The sequence below is a fragment of the Euprymna scolopes genome, chromosome 8 (genome assembly GCF_053919585.1).
Source record: "Euprymna scolopes isolate OS-2025 chromosome 8, ASM5391958v1, whole genome shotgun sequence".
Classification (NCBI taxonomy): Eukaryota; Metazoa; Mollusca; class Cephalopoda; order Sepiida; family Sepiolidae; genus Euprymna; species Euprymna scolopes.
The window spans coordinates 162,139,074-162,159,167 of record NC_136489.1 but is presented as its reverse complement, the minus strand read 5'-3'; the positions used below and the strand labels follow the sequence as shown (position 1 = coordinate 162,159,167).

The 20,094-nt window shown below is 32.8% G+C and overlaps 1 protein-coding gene across 1 annotated transcript in view; it reads left to right on the top strand.

Moving 5' to 3' along the window:
• Positions 1 to 20,094, top strand: part of LOC145284009 (DNA-directed RNA polymerase II subunit RPB2) — an 83,203-nt gene that overhangs the window by 43,769 nt on the left and 19,340 nt on the right. Inside the window, exons 10-17 of the mRNA XM_080133100.1 lie at positions 1,892 to 2,035; positions 2,301 to 2,440; positions 5,858 to 5,969; positions 7,844 to 7,998; positions 8,258 to 8,456; positions 11,042 to 11,210; positions 15,374 to 15,470; positions 17,530 to 17,624. Of these exons, the coding sequence (XP_079989226.1) occupies positions 1,892 to 2,035; positions 2,301 to 2,440; positions 5,858 to 5,969; positions 7,844 to 7,998; positions 8,258 to 8,456; positions 11,042 to 11,210; positions 15,374 to 15,470; positions 17,530 to 17,624 (1,111 nt within the window). The remainder of the gene's footprint in view (positions 1 to 1,891; positions 2,036 to 2,300; positions 2,441 to 5,857; positions 5,970 to 7,843; positions 7,999 to 8,257; positions 8,457 to 11,041; positions 11,211 to 15,373; positions 15,471 to 17,529; positions 17,625 to 20,094) is intronic.

Sequence of the window (20,094 nt, the reverse complement as noted above, 5' to 3'; positions counted from 1 at the left end):
TTTTGTTTTTTAATTTCTTGATTAAAGTGTACAAGTACCAAAAAGAATATTTTTTTAAGTGGTAATGGAAATTTGTAGACATTACAACATAAGTTTTCCATTCCAAGTTTGAATTATTGTACAGTTATCTTTGTTTTCTTTTCTTTTTTTTTTTTTTTTTTTTTGTAAAGATTCTTTTCAAAATGGCAGACAGTTATTCTTCTGTTACTCATAAAATTTGATTTTCTTGTTTAAAAATAAAACTATTTGATCAATTTAAGTGATATTTTCGTCACAGATACATACATCACACAGATTTTTCTTTATTTTTGTTTTAACATGGTGAATTCTGGACAAGAACCAAAATGTTTTAACGGCGCTTCTACACTATTGGGACAAGATTTCAGAAATCGTAATATTGAATTTCACATGAAAACAACGTTATCTATGTATTCCCCGTACTTTTAAGATGATTATATCCAAAAATTACGAAAATCGATCCGGAAGAAAATTTTTTATTAAAGAAAATAGAATTTGAAGAATGCGATCATGTATGCTTATGTAAGACACAGGAGAGTCACAAGGGAGGCAATTCAACAGTTGCAAAAAAAAAACTTGTATATATTTTATTTTGACGTTATTTAATTTTTAGGCGAATAGTTATTTTTATTTTAAACAATTCTGAAAAAATCTTAAATGAAACCCAGACTCAGAAACACTGTATAAATGTTATGTTTATTTTATTATTTGTTTTGCGTTAGTCTCATTAAAAATTGAGTTACTCCCCTTGTTTATGGTTTCATTTCGGTTCATTTTATAAAAACAAGATGGCGGCAATTTTTCACCTGCTAACACGATTAAAGTTTTTTGGGGTTTTTTTTTTTTTAAATAATTCAGAAATATTCAGGTAATTTCGACTGCATAATTTGGAAGCTACCATTGAATTGACAAAAAAAATCAGTTGAAACTTTTGTTTTTTATCTGAAAATTCCATTTATCGACTACAAAATCTCGTCCCAATTCTGTAGAAGCACCATTTTAACTACGAACACCTCTGTTTAATAAAATTTATTTTGATATTATTTGCAATTTGTCAATATTTTATTTTTAAAGTGAACAACTAATTGGACCTTTTGAAAATGAGCTTTTTTTTTACAAGGTGATCACCACTTGTCAAGGCCCGGAAGCCACTCAGGAATAAGGGTTATTGCATGTTAGTGTGGGGGTTTAATAAAAATGTCTACTTAAGGGGGCGGTTCATCAGGAATTTGTTTACGTTGGACTTGAAGACATCTAGGTTAGAAAGTAAACTAAGTGCAATAGCTTTTGATTAGTTGCATAGTTTTTGCAAATGTGCACGACTGACAGAAATTATAAAAAAAAAAAAAAAAAGATACTTTTCTATTGCCAACACAACTTTACAAAATCTATCTTGTCAAATTTTCAAATATTAGTGGAGTCCGTGAAGAAACCAAGAATCTTACTTCAAGAAGTAAATTAATTGAAAACAAACATGAAGACTCTTTTCACACAAAATTCTATGTATTTAAAATAGAATTAACAAAATAAAGCAATCATTGAATTAGAAATAGTGAATTAATGAGATGTCCTTTTGCAAAGCAATATGCACATCAATCTTACAATGTTGATCGTATACACATGATCAGTATATAAGACAGCTAGTGTTCTATTTTTAATACACTTTTGGCATTTTAATCTCACGATCAGTGTGGTAAGTGGCCCAACTTGATAAATAGATTTAATCTGTAAATAAAGAAAAGTGTCTCTCTCCAACATAAAATAATATAAGTTTAATCAAGGGAGATAATGTAATTATAATGTTGCTTATTTAAGAGAAATAATTGAGGTTTATTGATATTTTTTTTTTTTTCCTGTGTATGTATTGTTTTAGGTGTTGAATCGTCTGACTTTTGCGTCCACCTTATCCCATTTGAGACGTTTGAACTCTCCCATTGGTCGAGACGGTAAGTTAGCTCGACCTCGTCAACTTCACAACACTTTGTGGGGTATGATTTGCCCTGCTGAGACACCTGAGGTAAGATATTCAAGTTTTAGTTTTTTGTTCTTTTTTTTTTATCTATTGCTAAAGTTGTTTTTGAATATTGAATAAACTAAAATTGTAAATTTTTTTTTTTTTTTACAAATATTTACTAAAATGTTTTTTCTTTTTTTTTTTTATCTATTGCTAAAGTTGTTTTTGAATATTGAATAAACTAAAAATGTAAATTTATTTTTTTTTTTTTACAAATATTTAGTAAAATGTTTTTTGTTTTTTTTCTTTTTTTTTTCCACTTAATTAGGGTGCTGCTGTAGGCCTTGTAAAGAATTTAGCCCTGATGGCTTACATTTCTGTCGGTTCCCAACCGTCTCCTATCTTAGAGTTTTTAGAAGAATGGAGTATGGAGAATCTCGAAGAAGTAGCACCATCGGCAATCCAAGAGTAAGAGAACTTTTTGTTTTTCTAGATGATATTAAATTTTCTATATGATATTAAATTTTCTATATGATATTAAATTTTCTATATGATATTAATTTTTCTATATGATATTAATTTTTCTATATGATATTAAATTTTCTATATGATATTAAATTTTCTATATGATATTAATACTTTCATGATATTTTGCTTGTCACCTTGCACACTTTTCGTCTGCGCATCAATATTTTAGATTGTGAGGGGGATGCAATGATGTAAATAATTAAAAACGAGTAGAAAGAAAGAAAAGTTTATGACATCTCAAAAGGTTTTCATAAACAGAAGAATAGAACGTGGATCTTTCATTTACTTTCTGTTAAATGGTAACAAAAGCAAAAGGAACACAGGACTTTTAGAAACAAACATATTTGCGATGTTAACTGTGACATATTTGCGATGTTAACTGTGACGTATTTGTGCCCGTTCTTATCCGAATCCGTACGTTGCCAGTTGTTATGGAGTTAAATGGTAAGAAAGCGAAAGAACACAGGACCTTTAGAAACAAACATGTATTCACATATATTACAGGCAAGGCAGGTTGAGCAATACCATTCCTCAACTGTTGGGCGTTTGCACACAACCTCCTTGGCCGAAACGTCACCAGAGGAAGTGACGTCATGAGATAGTCCATTAATCCCATTGAGGGGCGTCTCCAACACTTTCAACAACCTCGTATCTCTCATAACTCCCTTAGTTTTGTCCTTTACTTCTCACATTCCATAAACGATGTTTCTGACAAAGGGAGAAGAATTGCTGTTTCCTGGATCCAAATCTATCCATCTAATATTTATTGTTGGCTAGTTTGTGACCTGGAAGTATTTTTTAAGCTCTTTTTTTATCAAGTGGCTGTATGCCTTGTCTGGGGCAATTTCCATTAAAAACATATAAGAGTCAAAAAATAGGAAATGTAGGTATATATATATATATATATATACTCATTTATTTAATAAGGTGATACATCAATTAGGGATGTTGGGTAAGTGGGAACTCTTTATACCATGGTATTTCGAAGCCTAATGCTTCTCATCAGAAGAGTAGAGAAGATGCTAGGTAACATAATAGGGATGCTACATCCAGCGATAGTTACATTAGGAGCAAAATAAATTGACTCCTTATATAAGCTCCAAATCAATCTGTTGAGCTTTGTATTATCCTGATGAGTCTCCTTTTAAAGAATTAATTTTATTCTCTTCCTTTAACTCCCCCATTTCTAGCAGGACCTGTGTACCAGCGTTACCCAGTGGAAGGATCCCCCCCCCCCTCATTCCACTGTTAAAAAAAAACAAAAAAACTATAGTTGTTAGTGAGAACCACTGCCGGTAGAGTAAAATAGCAAACACCGGCACCTGTGGCCAAAATGAATGTACCGTGTCGAAGTAACAACATTTGTATCTATAAACCCAGTCTTAACATTAGAGATTTGATTATTTGCTGTGCTTATTCTGTGTTTTCACCTAACGTGTCAACATTGAAACAACCAAAAACACTGCTGCGGACCCGAACAATGATTCCCCTGTAAATTTTTCCTATCAAGTACAGGCTTGATTATCAGATTAAAAAAGAAATTTACGATAGTATTTTTAATGACTAATAGTTGGGGAGCGATTTGTAGTGATAACATACTAATAAATGGAACACACACCACGTCAGTAGTTAATGCTGCCCCTAGCCATTAAATGTTTCCCTTTTTTTTGTTAGTAAGGTGTATACAATTTTTTTCAAGGTATTTTGTTAATGTGAAAGCTAAGCGTGTAATCTATGTTTAGCACTGAAAATGTGCGAAAAACTGAAAAGAAATAATGTAAATGCTAGTGGCAGCATTAACAACGGGAGTGGGCAAAAAGTGGGTATTCACTGTAGTAGAACGTTATAATTCCAAATTAAAGCCCGTAAGTGCTGATAATCGCCTGAAAAATTTACAAATGAGTGAAAAATTAACAATTAAAAAAAAAACATATTTGGGTATTGTGGACTAAGTCACTGAGGTGGGGGGCATGTGAAGCTTCTTCTCAATGCACCGCAATGGGCCAGCTAGAGCATGCAATCAATCTATTTGATTAAAAAAAAAAATTAAATCATTTCTCTCCGATAGGCTCATAAGAGTAGTGGTAGATGGTCAAAAATCGGAGGCCTGCAATATAAATGCTGGAGTCCCTCAGGGGTCAATCCTGGGCTCAACTCTCTTCCTGATCTACATCAATGACCTCCCTAAACACATACTTAAATCATTCGTTGACATCTATGCTGATGACACGACCATCTATGGCAACACATCAAAGGCTGTAAATGACGAAGTTCTCTCGGATTCTCTCTCCTCTGATCTCGAGCACGTGGTTCAGTGGGAGAAGATGTGGCTAGTTACCTTTAATGCATCCAAAACCAAACTCCTATCCTTACATCATCAACGCTCTGATCCCCAGCTGGCATCAATTGTGATGGATGGCTCTCGTCTGGGTGAGGCCCCGTGTTTTGACAAGCTTCTGGGTTTGACCTTTACTCCTGATCTGCAATGGAACACGTACATCAAGTCTGTTGCCAAGGTCGCTGGAAAGATGGTGGGATCCTTCTATCGCTCCAGAAGATATCTCACTACTGATGCAATTCTCTATCTATATAAAAGCCAAGTACGGCCAAGGATGGAATACTGTTGCCATATCTGGGCAGGAGCTGCTAAAAACAGCCTATCATGCCTTGACAGAGTACAAAATAGACTTCGTGGTTTAGTGGGGGATGCCCTTTTCTCTACCCTGCAACCCCTCTGCCACAGAAGAGACGTTGCAAGCCTATCCTTGTTTTATCGTTATGGCAGGTGCTCGTCTGAACTCCAATCCCTGGTCCCCCCTCGCCAATCTTTCACGAAAAACACCCGTCTAGCTGAATCCACTGTGAAAAATTTCCTCCACTCTATATCTGTGCCTAAATCAAAACGCGGATTTCATGAACAAAGCTTCTTTCTTAGAACTGCACGCCTGTGGAACTCTGTTCCGTCTGCCTGCTTCCCTCCGGACTACAACTTGGATGTCTTCAAGTCTAATGTTAACAAATTCATAATGAACCGCCCCCTTAAGTAAACACTTCATCAAATCTCCTCACTAACGTAATGTACTTGCAATAACCCTTATCCCTGAGTGGCTTCCGGGCCTTGATAAGTGGTGATCTCTGTGTAAAAAAAAAAAAAAAAATGGGCGATTTTAACAATAAAAGTATGGAAGGGTGGAAAATTTGTTGATCCTCATTCAATCCCGGGCAACATTGGATGACCTTGCTAGTTGTAATATATTGCAAATATGTTTTTTTTCAAATTCGGTTGTTATCATGTATGTTATTTTTTTTTCTTTTATGTTTAAGTATAATTTTTTTTTTTTTTTTTTCCTCCTTAAGTGCCACCAAAATCTTTGTGAATGGCTGTTGGGTTGGCATCCATAGAGATCCAGAACAATTGATGAACACATTGCGTAAACTCAGGAGAGAGATGGACATCATTGTGTCTGAAGTAAGATTTGTTTATTTATGTTCTTTTATGAACCTTTTTTTTTTTTTTTTTCATATAAATTCTTGTTGATGGAAGTTTTCTAGAATCCATTTAACAAATTTGATGAATAAATTATTGTGGATCTCCATTTCTCCGTTCTGATTATCCTAAGCAATATTTCAGCTACAAGGAATAATACGTTTTCAGATGTTTATGCAGTTCATAAGTGCAGTCCAGATAAAATCACTAGAAATTCAAAAAAAAGCAAGTCAAACAACGGAACTAACGAAAGTAATGAAGAAAGAAATATTCCTAAAACAAACTTTGGTGCTAATGCTAATGCATTTTCACAAACGTATTAAAAAGGCAACGATAAAGAAAAATCTATGATCTGCGTGGAATGGAATTCTCATAAAATATATTGCTTAATTTGATCAAGATTTTTTTTTTTTTTTTTTTTTTGAGGAATAGCAAATTTTAGTGAATGCAGCCACCTTGGTGGTGCACCAGGGGAGATAATTCCATCTAATTTTTAAAGTTTGATGAGATAATTTTTACAGTTTTTAATAATTTTAGGGGTTTTTTTTTTTTTTTACAAAAAATTATTTCAAATTTATTAAAATGATAAGAATTTTATGTGCAATTCAACAAATTTAAAGAATTAGATGGAGTTATCTCCCCTGATGCCTCTTCCCCTTCATGGCTGAAATTGCCAAGACGGTTGCATAGTGATGGGTTTCACTAAAATTTGATTTTCCTCTGGAACAAAAAAAAAACTTTATCAAATTAAGCATTTTTTGTTTTTCTAATGAGAACTCCATTCCATAATGAGCACATACATTATAGATTTTTCTTTATCTTCATTTTTTTCTAATATCTTAAACTACATAAGCACCCAAAATTTATTATATACAGAATTTTCTACAATTGTTTTGTTTGTTAAATGTATTAGTTTTAAAGTCTGAAAAGTCATGTGATATGCATTGACAATTTAAATTATAAAAGGTCCCTTTTTTTGTTTATTTTTTGTGTTTATTTTTTTGTTTATTGTTTTTGTTTTATTTTTTTGGTTATTTTTTTGTTTGTTTTTTTTTTGTGTATTTTTTTTAAATTTTTTTGTTTATTTTGTTTTTTGTTTATAATTTCATCTCATTACTTCAAAATATGTGGCAAAGTATTTTTGCATTTTTAGTAATCTCTTATTTTAAGAAAACAAAAAAAAACATTGATGCAATCTCGCAGAATATATTAGGAATATAAACATTGCACTCTCTTTAAAATATTGTTTTAAAAAATATTCCTCAACTATATGACTCTATTAGATAAAAGTTTTGTGTCATTGATTTTGTTATTTTCATTGGGTACTTGTACAGTTTAATCAAGACATTAATAAATGAAAATATTGAAAAAAGATTATATTGTACATATCCGTTTTGGACTGAAAATCTCAAAAAAAAAAAATTCACTTAATTTGATTGAGTAGTTTATTTTTTTACAGTGGAAAAATATGTTTTTATGACAGCGCGTTAAAAGTAGCCATTTTTGAATTTTTTTAACATGCCACATGGAAATGACTCAGTTTAAAACGCCGATACTCCCTCCCCATCTTTAATACTAGCCGTGCTTCCTAAAAATCAAACCTTTTGCTTGGTATCATAGCAAACTGTTTTTTTTTTGTTTTTTTTCTGTAAAAAAAAAAAATAAAAACTACTTGAAATTAAGTGAATTTTTTTTTTTTTTTTAAACTTCATTCCATAATAGATATGTACAATATAACCTTTTTTTCGATATTTTCATTTTTTAATGTCTTGATTAAACTGCACAAGTACCTTTCATTGTTTGATAATATAAAACATAGTTGCTATTCACACTTTGGCGTTTTTAATTCCTTTCAGGTATCAATGATCAGGGACATCCGAGATCGTGAAATCCGAATCTATACAGATGCTGGTAGAATTTGTCGTCCGTTATTGATTGTTGAAAATCAGAAATTGCTTTTGAAACAAAGTCACATTAAACAACTCAAACAGAGAGAATACAACAGTTACAGGTCAGTCCGAAGAAAATTATTTATTTTTTTTTATTCGTGTTTGAATTGGCAACTCTTAATCAAATGCAAAAGAATTGTTTAAGAAAAGCTTATTTAATGGTTACTTGATGCACACTATGCCTGCCTGCTGCAACTTTTTTTGTTTTGCCCACTGCACACATCCAAACACCTGGGCAACACCGGGCACCCAGGCTAGTTTAATATGTAATATAAAATGAAAACTCATCAAATATTTTTTTTTTTTTCTAATGTCTTTTAGTTGGCAAGATTTGGTAGCTAGTGGTGTGGTTGAATACATTGATCCCCTTGAGGAGGAGACTGTTATGTTGGCTATGACCCCCGATGACTTACAAGAGAAAGGTATGGCGTATTGTTCTACCTACACACATTGCGAAATTCATCCTGCAATGGTTCTTGGAGTCTGTGCATCTATTATTCCATTCCCTGATCACAATCAGGTAAGAAATATTGGATTTATTTTTATATTCATTATTATTATTTATTTATTTTTTTTTTTTTTTCAAATGTCTCATTAAAATCAACTCAAACAAAATATTCAGTTGAATAATTTCCATGTGCGCTCAAGGACTGTTTTCTATAAAAAAAAAATATTAGGATAAGAAGAAAGTTCTTGAACAATCATGTATTTTCAAAAAAGTTTTCGTTATAATACCTTTACTTTATATATAATTTTAAAGAGCGTTTTCCGCTCTATCTAATTGTTTAAATTACAATCGTTTTATGACAATTGTCTTCTTTCAGAATATTGAATACAAGATAAACAAAAAAAAAACAAATTTTCACAATTTTCTTATTTCAAGCTAGGCCAAGAAGCTGCTGAAATAGCTTGAGATATCAATGAAGCGTTTGGCCCAGGAATCACTACTGAATACACAGCACAATGGTGGTTTAAGAAATTTTGTGGCGGTGATGAAAGTCTTGAAGATGATGAGCATAATGGTCAGCCATCAGATGTTGACAACGATCAATTAAAAGCCAATCCACATACAGCTTTTCAAGAATTTGCTTCTGAATTAGATGTAACATATACAATGATTTCCAACCACTTGAGAGAGACTGGAAAGAAAAAAAAACTGATAAATGGATGTCCCACAAATTGATTGACAACCAAAAATAACTTATGAAGTGTCATTTCCCCTTTTATGCAACAAGAATAACCTGTTTCTCGACTGGCTTGTGACTTGTAATGAAAAGTGGGTTCTTTACAACAGCCTGCGACACTCAGCTAAGTGGTTAGACACTCAGTCAGAGTTGCACCAAAACAGTCATGCTGACTGTTTGGTGGTCTGTAACCGATCTCATCCATAAGTTTTTTTTTAATGCAGAAAAAACCATTACGGCAGTGAAGTACTGTCAACAAATGGATGAAATGCATCAGAAACTTCGACAACAACACCCAGCATTAGTCAACAGAAAAGGCTTGATTCTCCTCCACAACAATGCCCGACTGCACGTTGCTAAACCGATCCTGCAGAAGTTGAACGAATTAGGCTCTGAAACTCTGACTCATCGGCTATATTCTCTGGACCTCTCACTTACCTACTACCATTTTGTTCAAGCATCTCGACAACTTTCTGCATGAGAAATGCTTCAAAAACCTAAGCGATATCAAAAACGCCTTCAGCAACTTCACCACCACCAGAACGCAAGATTTTTTATGTTATCGGCATAAATACACTGGTTTTGCATTAGCAAAAGTGTGTTGGTGCTTATTTCAATCAATAATTTCTTTGTTTGAATAGAGATATATTCATTTATTGAGATTGTCGGACTGACTTCCTCATCTTGGTTGTTATAGTCACGTTTCGGCCGTTTTGCCCTCCGGCCTTCATCAGGTGTTTTGTATGGAACTGAGGAACCGTTTGTTAGGAGTCTCGAACCCAACCCTTTATTATTATTACGAGGGTACCGTGTTCGGACTCAGCTAGGCTCTGGGACATAGTTGCTGATTCTCTGTTTTGAATGTTACTTTTCACATGTCTAGTGACATATGGCCAAGTGGTCCTAGACGTTGTATCAAAGTTTACAGTTGCCCAAAGGTGCTGAGTTCAATCCTTTTAAACAAAAACAATATTACATACTTAATTGTGATGTTGAAAATAGTAATATATCTAAAAATTATGAAAAATCATTAAGAAAAACAACTGCTATTGTGTTTTTTAATAAAAAAAAAAAAAAGTTTATCGCTAAAGACAACAAATATTGCAGCCATGACTCAAGTTATCTAAAATATTCGTTTCAGAGTTATGTCCCCTGCATATAGCCTACTAATGTCTACTTTATAATGTCTAAGAAAAATGCAATTTTACCTAATTTTCCGTAAAAATTACTTTCAACTAGAAATAAATTTCTACTCAATGATTTTTCGTAATTTTTGGATATATTACTATTTTCGACATGACAATTAAGTATGTAATATTGTTTTTGCTTAAAACGATACATTTAAAAAAAAAAAATCAATTTGTCAACTATCTTATCAAGCACCTCCTATTTTTACGAATATATTTACATTGTCGCAATTTTATTTTGTTATATATACTGGCTGTCCGAAAAGTCACTGAAATATTCTTTTCAGAGTTATGTCCCCTGTGCTTAGCCGCTTACTACCTACTTTATAACGTCTAAGAAAAAATGCAATTTTACTCAGTTTTCCGTAAAAATTACTTTTACCTAGAAATAAATTTCTACTCGATGATTTTTCATAATTTTTGGATATATTACTATTTTCGGTATGACAATTACGTAATATTGTTTTTGGTTAAAACGACATATTAAAAAAAAAAAAAAAATATATATATATCGATTTGTCGACTGTATCCTAACCAGCACCGAATATTTATTGAAATCAAAATAATAAAATGAAGGCAAATTAAATCAAATTTTAATAATCTCACTTTAAAAAAGTTGTAAAGATTTGGAATTATTTTTTGTCTAAGCCCCCACCACAATATGTCTCCACGCAGACAACTAAATCTACATGAAAATATTAATTTGTCATTTTCTTTTTCTTATTTTCAAACAGTCTCCTCGTAACACATATCAAAGTGCTATGGGTAAACAAGCTATGGGAGTTTACATCACAAACTTCCATGTGCGAATGGACACCCTTGCCCACGGATTGCTCTACCCTCAAAAACCATTGGTCACGACACGATCTATGGAATATTTACGTTTCAGAGAGTTGCCCGCAGGTATGTCATATATCCTTTGTTAAATAGTTAATTTTCATGCAACATGTTTATAAAATATTCATAATTAGTTTTTCGTAATTAAATTGTTCTTTAAAAGATTTGATCATGTTTTATGTATGACTAGCGGGGGGTACCCAGCATTGCCCCGGTGTTTAGAGGTGTGTGTGGTTTTAGGTAAATCAAAACACTTGGGTGTTTTTGTCGGGGGGGGGGTAAAATTAAATAAAAAAAAGGTTTTGGTAGGTAAGTATGAGAATCAAACCCGAACCCTTGAGTCGAAGTTGGAAATTAAAGTGTGAAAAAAAACGTGCAACGTTAACCATTGGGCCACCGCGACGTTTGAATTTATTTAACTATTTACAATTTGCAGTTGCACGTTTTAATGACTTAATGAGGTCAACTTTGACTGCGGGACAGTATTTTATTTACTGCGGGAACGCTTTTTTTTTATTTTTATTTTCCCAAGATAGGGATTGTCCAAATTGAATAGCAATTGTCTGATATAAGGAAAATATTTCCACAATGATCAAATCTGATTGCTTTCGGACATTTCCGGCGATCACGACCGGAAAAATACCGCCAGAATTAGTGTCTCTTTTATTATACGAAAAAGCCTAATTCACATGCGTCAAGCGAAAAATATTGAATATTTATCTTTTTAAAGTCAAGCAAATTAAATAGACACGTGACCTCCATTGTTAACTTGTAGATATTATGATTTATATGTGATATAAAAAGTTTTAAGAAGTTGTGAGCCAACTGACCGCTTCTCGGAAAAAAGCCTTTACAGACATACACAAAAGGCAAACATACACACATTTTCGCTTTTATATATATATTTATTTTTATATATATAGATGTTCCTGTTTGTGCAAAGGTTCCACTCAAAATTTCCTCACTTTCATATCAGTTTAATTTGAAAAATCTTTTGACTTTAAATTCTTATAAAAACAATGCAAATTTCCTCTTTTTAATTCACACGTTTTATTAGAAGAAAATAAAAGAAAAGAAAGTTTATTGATATAAAAAAAAAAAAAACTTATCAAATCCAGATTCTTAAAATTGACTGAATGATTAACAAGTAATAAACATCTATTACATGTACATAGACATGACACAACTAAATAGTATGTATGTATGTTTGTATGTCTGCCTAAAACTTTTGACAGAGACGACCAATTTTCACGAGATCGGTATCATTTTGAAGCTCGATATCTCGGATGACAAATATCACAAAAATTGGCCAAAAACATTTCCTTCACCTTCAACCCTACAAAGAGAGGTTGATTTTTTGCAAGCTATTTTTGCAAGTCCTTGTATCGGTTGGATTGACTTTGTAAAATTTTAATGTTCCAAACTTCCGGTCACGTCATGGACTAGCAGTAAGACGTCATATTTTCTTACACTTTCTTTTCTGCCTTCGCGTCACGGGTTCAAGCCTGCCTAGTACCATTTTTTTTTTTTTTTTTTTTTTTAACACACACTTCCAAACAACCGGACACCAAGGCTAGTTTAGTTACTAGTGCACTTATTGATCCGTGCTGAAATAATGTTATTATTTAACAAGACATTCTTAACATGGGGAGGGGAGGGTGTTTTGTACCTATTCTATACTTTAACCTTACAATTGAATAAAAAAAAACATATCATAAAACTTTAATTAAAGTTGGAAATACGATTTAAAAAATAGCGCAGATCAGTAAGCGCACTAGCACCCTAGTTTATTATAAGAGACTTCTGTCAGTGGATTCTGATCAACATAGACAAGATAACATTGATTATTTTCCTCTCTCTCTCTCTCTGATACATTGGACAATAACTCAGTTAATAATGGAAAGTGGAATCCCGAGGCTTGTGTCAATTTGATGCTGATTAAGTCCACTTTCAGATTAACCTATAATATGACTCTTTATTTTTTTCCTTTTTCTTTTTTTTTTTTTTGTTGCTTTCATACTTATGTCCTCTGTCAGCAAACTAACAACAAATTATGGAGAGTATGTGAATCTTTGTAAAAATCCAAGAACCAATGTGACTGTAATGACAGTCCGCGAAAATTGTGGTCGGGGAATGAGACTGATAAATCCGAGCTATATATTGAAGTATGAAAACAAGAATACGGGATAAAATAAAGAGCCATGTAAGAAATACGAACATCTAATTTCTTTACGCCAGTAAACCACATTCTACGTTATCCGCGGACGATCATGACCTGTATACAATATGAGGAACAAAATAAGTGTCCTTAAAAATATCGGATCATAAAAAAGTGCTCTTTAGAGAATAGAAACTTAGACTCAACGCTCATATCCAGCTCCACTGATGTTAACACTCCTGTAGTTTGTAAAACTGAAGACACTCACAAGTATGTTATCATGTAATTATGTTATTATCATTAATACGTTTCGTTTATCGACTTTTGTACTCCTTCTTCGTCTCTTAGTCACCGTGTAATAAGCAAAGAAAGCCAGTGTTTAAGCTTTGTTTCTATACTAGAACAGTGAATGTCATCTCGCCATCAATCGTATAAACCTGGCCCCTAATACACTACTAGGTGCTACCAGATCAGGCTGTCTGAAGATATTGGCTTCCTGAGACGAAACGCACGTAACATTGATGTTTTTTGTTTTTCCACTTCTTTTTGCAAACTTAATTATGTTTTGCAAAAACAAAAACAACAATCCACCTTTTCTCCTTTTTCCCTTTTTCTTTCTATCTCCCCTACTTGTGACTGGTTTCCTAACTTAAAATGTACCAAACCTTAATACTGTTACCCTTTTCTCTCTCCCATCGCAAAACCCATTCATGTTCTGCAGGGCAGGGAACAAAAACGATAAAATCCACTACAAAACAACCAAACCAAACACTACAAACTAGCGATTAAAGATACAAAAAATTTGAAGAATAAAAACCTTCTACAAAATAACTGGATGCAACATGAATACTATTTTCAAAATAACTGGATTCAGCATTAAATTACCTGAAAAGGTTTGATATGCCGTAAAACAAAACAACCAAAACAACCAAACCTATAATACACAATCGCCCTTTATATTTTAGTATGTCTTGTTTAGAGTGAATTGAAGAAAAAAAATTAATGAAAAATTAATGAAAGCTGCTGTCAAAGGGTCTTTGACTTAGATGAGACATTACTATTTTCCTCTCTCAATCACTCAGTTAATAGTTGAAAGTGGAATCCCCAAAGTTTGTGGCAATTTGATGCTAATTAAGTCCACCTTCAGATACCCTATGATATGATTTTTGTGAAACTGATAGCTCTCATACTAAAATACTTGATATCTGAAATAGACTAAAAATAAAAATTCTAAATTTATTTCAGCTTTGTACGGCTTAGAGTGTTGGCCATCGCTGAAGAGAACAAAAACTAGACACCTGTATGAATCGTTTTTGTGATGACTCCATTTACTTCTGTTGTGTCTGTGCATATTGAATTAAAAACTCTGTCGTTAAAAGGAGGTACATAATGGAAACTGTTATGAGTTCAAATCTATCTTGGCCATTTGTACATAGGGTAGTATCTGTTCTGTAATTGGTCCATGGTCAATGTAGGGGAAACCTTTCATACTGAGACAATTACTATTTATTTAGAAACTTCCAGAGTGCTCCTTTTTTGGAGGAACTGGTTTTCCTTAAAATTAAAAACGACCTTGTGTCTAATTTGCTTTCGGGGGGGGAAGCAAATAAATGAAACAATGAATTGTTTCTATTTACTTTGCCTCCCCTACGAGGGCAGAGTTAGACACCATCGGGTTGTTTTTTAATGTGGTGAAAAGGAACAAAAATAAAAAGTTGTCTCAGTCATGAAGGATTTCTCCTCCACTGACCGAGAACAAAAGATTGAAGTGTAGCATCTGAAGAACAGATACTACACTTTGATCTTGGCTCGAAGACTTTTTTATAATAAGAAGTATTACGCTATTAAATAACCACAAAAAATTTATTTCTCATAAAATAGGGAAAACCATACGTTCAATGAAACGTGTATAATAGGTATTGAGTTTCTGTATTAAGTACCACCAAAACTTGTGATATACAATAAAACGAAAACCAAACAGAGGAAAAGTTTTCATAAAAAATTCTAACGAAAGGTACAAGTACTTAATAAAATTTATCTTTTTTTTTTTTTTTTTTTTTTTTTTCAATAGGTATTAATTCTGTCGTAGCCATTGCTTCGTATACTGGATACAACCAAGAAGATTCCATTATTTTGAATGCTTCTGCTATTGATCGTGGCTACTTTAGGTGAGTTGTTTGTTCAAACTGATTTGTGTGCATTTCTTTGTCATGTATATCCTAATTCCAAGTATTCTTTACAAGCAAATTGCTTTTCTGGTCATAGTTTTACGATTCTTTGAAACAATTTTTATTTGAATTAATAAAAGCAAATGAACAAAAAACAATTTCAAGTGCGGATTTGCAAAGTACTCCTTTAAAAGAGTTATGGAACATATTCTACCTATTCCTATTTTTCAAAATAATGACCTTGAACCATACTAAGATAGCAATTGCGAAATAATGAATAATTTAAAAAATTCAAACACTCTTGAGATGAGTCAGAGGAAAGCCCTAAAAAAATATCTTGGTGACCCTTGAAGATTGAACTTTCTTTATGATCTACAGACCCACCCTCAAACCCACGGTTTGAATTCTTGCAATGCAGAGCTAACCCCTCTTTTCCTTAGTGGAGAAAAGGGAAACATGTATTTAACACCCGAAGAAGGTCGCAGGATACAGCGGCCAAAACGTTGTGCTAATAACACCCAAAATGAGAATAATTGTCCGATTAATCGAAATAATACAAACACTCTTAAGATGACATCTTCTGATATCAATCTTTACCATGTCACGTAAACCATCCACAGGGAAGATTCACACTGTGGCAACATTTTGTGTTTGGTCTGTGTTGCTTTTTGATGTCCGTTTTCTCAAACATTGGGAAAGAAAAATATCACTTCAATTTTTTTTCTTCTCTTTTTTCTTGCATACCCATGTATAATTGTTTAACTATTTAAATCTCATTGTTATATACTCTAAGACTTGCATCATATCTTAAAGGTCAAATTTCTTCTTCTTTTTTTTTTTTTTTTTTTTTTTTTTTTTTTGACCACTAGCCATCTAGCATAAGCACCTTCCTCGCCATGCACATTTCATAATACATTGCATCCTATCAAAACCTGTAGAAATTCTACGGCAGTTGAAAATTTTTTAAATGTATTATAAATAAAATGAATAAAAAATAAAACAACGAATTTAAAGCAATTTTGTTTTTTGTAAATTCTCTTTTAACCTTTTCAAGTTAAAAAGAATTGATTTTAAAAAAAAAAAGTTTAGATTTTTCCAATGAAAATTAGATACACAACACATTGCTTTGTTTTTTTTTTTTTTCTGAATAATTTTCAATACAATTATAAAGGAACAGATGTCAACTCATTTGCACATTATTTTTTAATTTAAAAAGGATTTGTAATAAAAAAAAAAAAAACTTAGTCTTCTTGGTGAAATTTGAAACTGTAAACAGACAACCATGTTTTTGTTTTTATTATTTGGAAAATTTTTGGAGAGGAAATGGTTTTAATGATTTTTGACGGATAAAGAGTGACTATAAAGGGAGGTAATTCGTTTCTCATTAATTAATGTTTGCAATGATGATGTTTTTTTTTTGTTTTTTTTTTTTTATAGATATTTAATATTAAGCAATTGTAGCATAAATGTCTTTGTTATTAAACAAATTTTGGTACTTGTACAGTTTAATCAAGACATTAAAAAATTAAAATATCAAAACAAGGTTTAAATTGTACGTATCCGTTATGGAATTAAGTTCTTCAAAAAAAAAAATTTCCCTTAATTTCAAGTTTTTTTATTTTTATTTTTTATTTATTTTTATTTTTTTTACATCGAAAAAAAAACAATTTGTTATGATATTGAGCAAAAGGTTTGATTTTTAGGAAGAAAAGCTAGTATTAAAGATGGGGAGGGAGTGTCGGCGCTTTAAATTGAGTTATTTCCCCATGGCGTGTTCTAAAAATCCCAACAAAAATTTAAAAATTCAAAAATGCCTACCTTCAACGTGCTGTCATAAAAACGTGTTTTTCCATTGTAAAAAAAAAAAAAACGATCAAATTAAGGGAAATTTTTTCGGAGATCTTCAGTTCAAAACGGATACTTACAATATAACCTTTTTTCGATATTTTCATTTTTTTAATGTCTTGATTAAACTGTACAAATGCCCAAATTTTTTATTGTCTCTTTCATAATTCTTTTCAGACCTTGCACATTATATATATAATTTTCTTTTGTCCAGGTCATTTTTCTTCCGATCCTATAAAGACCAAGAATCGAAAAAGGGTATGGATCAAGAAGAAATCTTTGAAAAACCTGCCAGAGATTTCGTTCAAGGTTTGTTAATAACATTGAGAATATTTTGGATAGATTTTGTTTTCTGCTTTTCAATTTTTTAAACAACCTATCCTTTTTATTGAACGGTTTTATTAACAGTGTTCAGTTTTGTTTCTTATGAGATAATTTGAAAAATAACTTCCATTCTTGGCGAAAGAATTGTCAGTCCCAAATAAATATTTTACCATTTCTAGAACAAACGCATTATTTCAGTATCAAAGGCGTCACTTTCTACTTCATTGTTGAAATTTAAAAACGAAACAAAAAAAGGAAAGTGAAAAAATCGTATTTTAATATATTTACCAATACCAAAGCAGCACTCACACTAGGTGGAATAAACCAGCTTCCTTCGAAAGTAGAAGTTTCATGAGAATATCAAATTCACAAGCAGTCCCTAGTCTTTAGAAAATATAAAAATTTTGATGGGTACAAATTTTTTGTAAAATAGTGAATAAAACAAAAGATAATTTTGTTATATTGTTTCTTAAGATGATTTCCTTTCAGCTAAAATTGTCAGAAGTGTTGCAATATTTTTGAAGTATAATGGGGTATGATCCCACACAGTGGGAGACTATTTATAAACGATGCTGCTAGGAACTGACGAATCGAATTAATTCACGTCCTGCTACCAACCAATCAGAAACCAGAATTGCTCCATAAATATTAAACCTTTCTGTAGCAATTTCGCATATGTTTTCTCCGTTTCAACACGGGAAGAATCTTTTGCTCTGTGGATTCCAACTCGAGAACTGTCTACTGCAAACCAATCACCTCCCAGGACTTGTGTAGAACAACGAACGATCGGAAACTGTTCCGAAACTGAACATGGCTTCCACTTCTAGAGTGAACATGGACTATAACACTAAAAATGTTTGATTAAATACATAAAATATTCCGAAATGATTTTTTTAGAAAATTGAATGTAGGTTGATGGGAATAATAGTAAATTGTAAAACGGAATTCTCCACATGAAGTTAGATTATGCAGAAGAGTGTGAAATTTCATTAGAAGTTAAGGATTAGAATTAGGGCTACGTGTTCAGGGTGTCCTATCACAGATAGGAACTCACCAGTGACAAATTCTTTCTCTTTCGCAAAGAAAGATGGCCATATTTGGGATAGCTGCTCCCTCCATTTATGAAAGGAAAGACATGGTATTATGCATACTTTTTAAAAAAAATTTTTTATTCAATTTTCACCCCAAACAAGGCACAGTGCCACTTTGAAGTAGGGGGTTACTATCAGGGACAGTGGTATTGTGAAGGGAGATGAGTAGCAAGATGTCTGTTCACATTACACTTGAACTTCTGCATGTCAGTACAGTTGGGAAAGCAGAATCACGGAAGGGAGTTCCAAAGTCTAGCAGTTCTGGGGAAGAAACTATTGGAGTAAAAGGCTTTCTTACACCTAGGGATCTCTACTGTGAAGGGGTGGGATTTAGCTGCTTGTCGGGTTTGTCTGGGGTATATATACTATGTACAGAAAATAAACCTTCAAGACTTGTTAGACCCAAATCATTGTATGCTGTCAACTTTACACCCTGGAAATGAGGAAGGTGATAAGAAAAGGGAGCAGCATCGTTGAAATGACTTGTACGGCTGCTACATGTTATCTACACGTGTGTACATGATCATCTGCCACCCGGATGATTTGCTGAAATTGATCCATCATAGTGCTTCATTGGAAGAAAGGAACAAATTCCTTCTGTTTCAACGATGAAAAATTTTTCCTTTTTTTTCAAAGGAGTCACCATTTATCAAGGCCTGGAGGTCACTCAAGGATAAAGGTTAATGATTTTACTGTAGTCAATAGAATAATTTCTTAGTAATCATTAGTAGTAGAAATTTGGTAATTTGGATTGCTTAAGGGGACGGTTCATCAAGAACTTGTTTACATTGGACTTGAAGACGACCAAATTGTAGTCAGCTGGAAAACAGGGAAACGGAAGAGAGTTCCACATGTGTGCAGTTCTAAGAAAGAAGCTTTGTTTATGGTATTTTCCATGAAAGTTTGACTAGGGAGGACCATAGATTGGAGCTCAGACGAGCACTTGCCATGAAAATAACGATAGAGCAGAGACAGGATCACAACGTCCCTTCTGTGAGAAAGAGGTTGTAGGGAAAAGAAAATGGCATCCTCTACTACGTTACAAAGTCTATTCTGTCAAAGCAGGATATGGTCTTCTAGCAGCTCCTGCTCAGATGTGGCAGCAGTACTCCATCCTTGGACGTACTTGGCTCTTCTACAGGGAGAGAATTGCATCGGCAGTGAGATATCTACTGGAGCGACCTTGGCAACATATTTGATGTACATATACCATTTTCAGCTCAGGAATAAAAGTCAGAAGCTTGTCAAAACATGGAGCCTCCCCAAGATGAGTTATCCATTTCAATGGATACCACATGAGGGTCAGAGCATTGATGATATAAAGATAGAAGCTTGGTTTTAGATGCATTAAAATTAACCAGCTT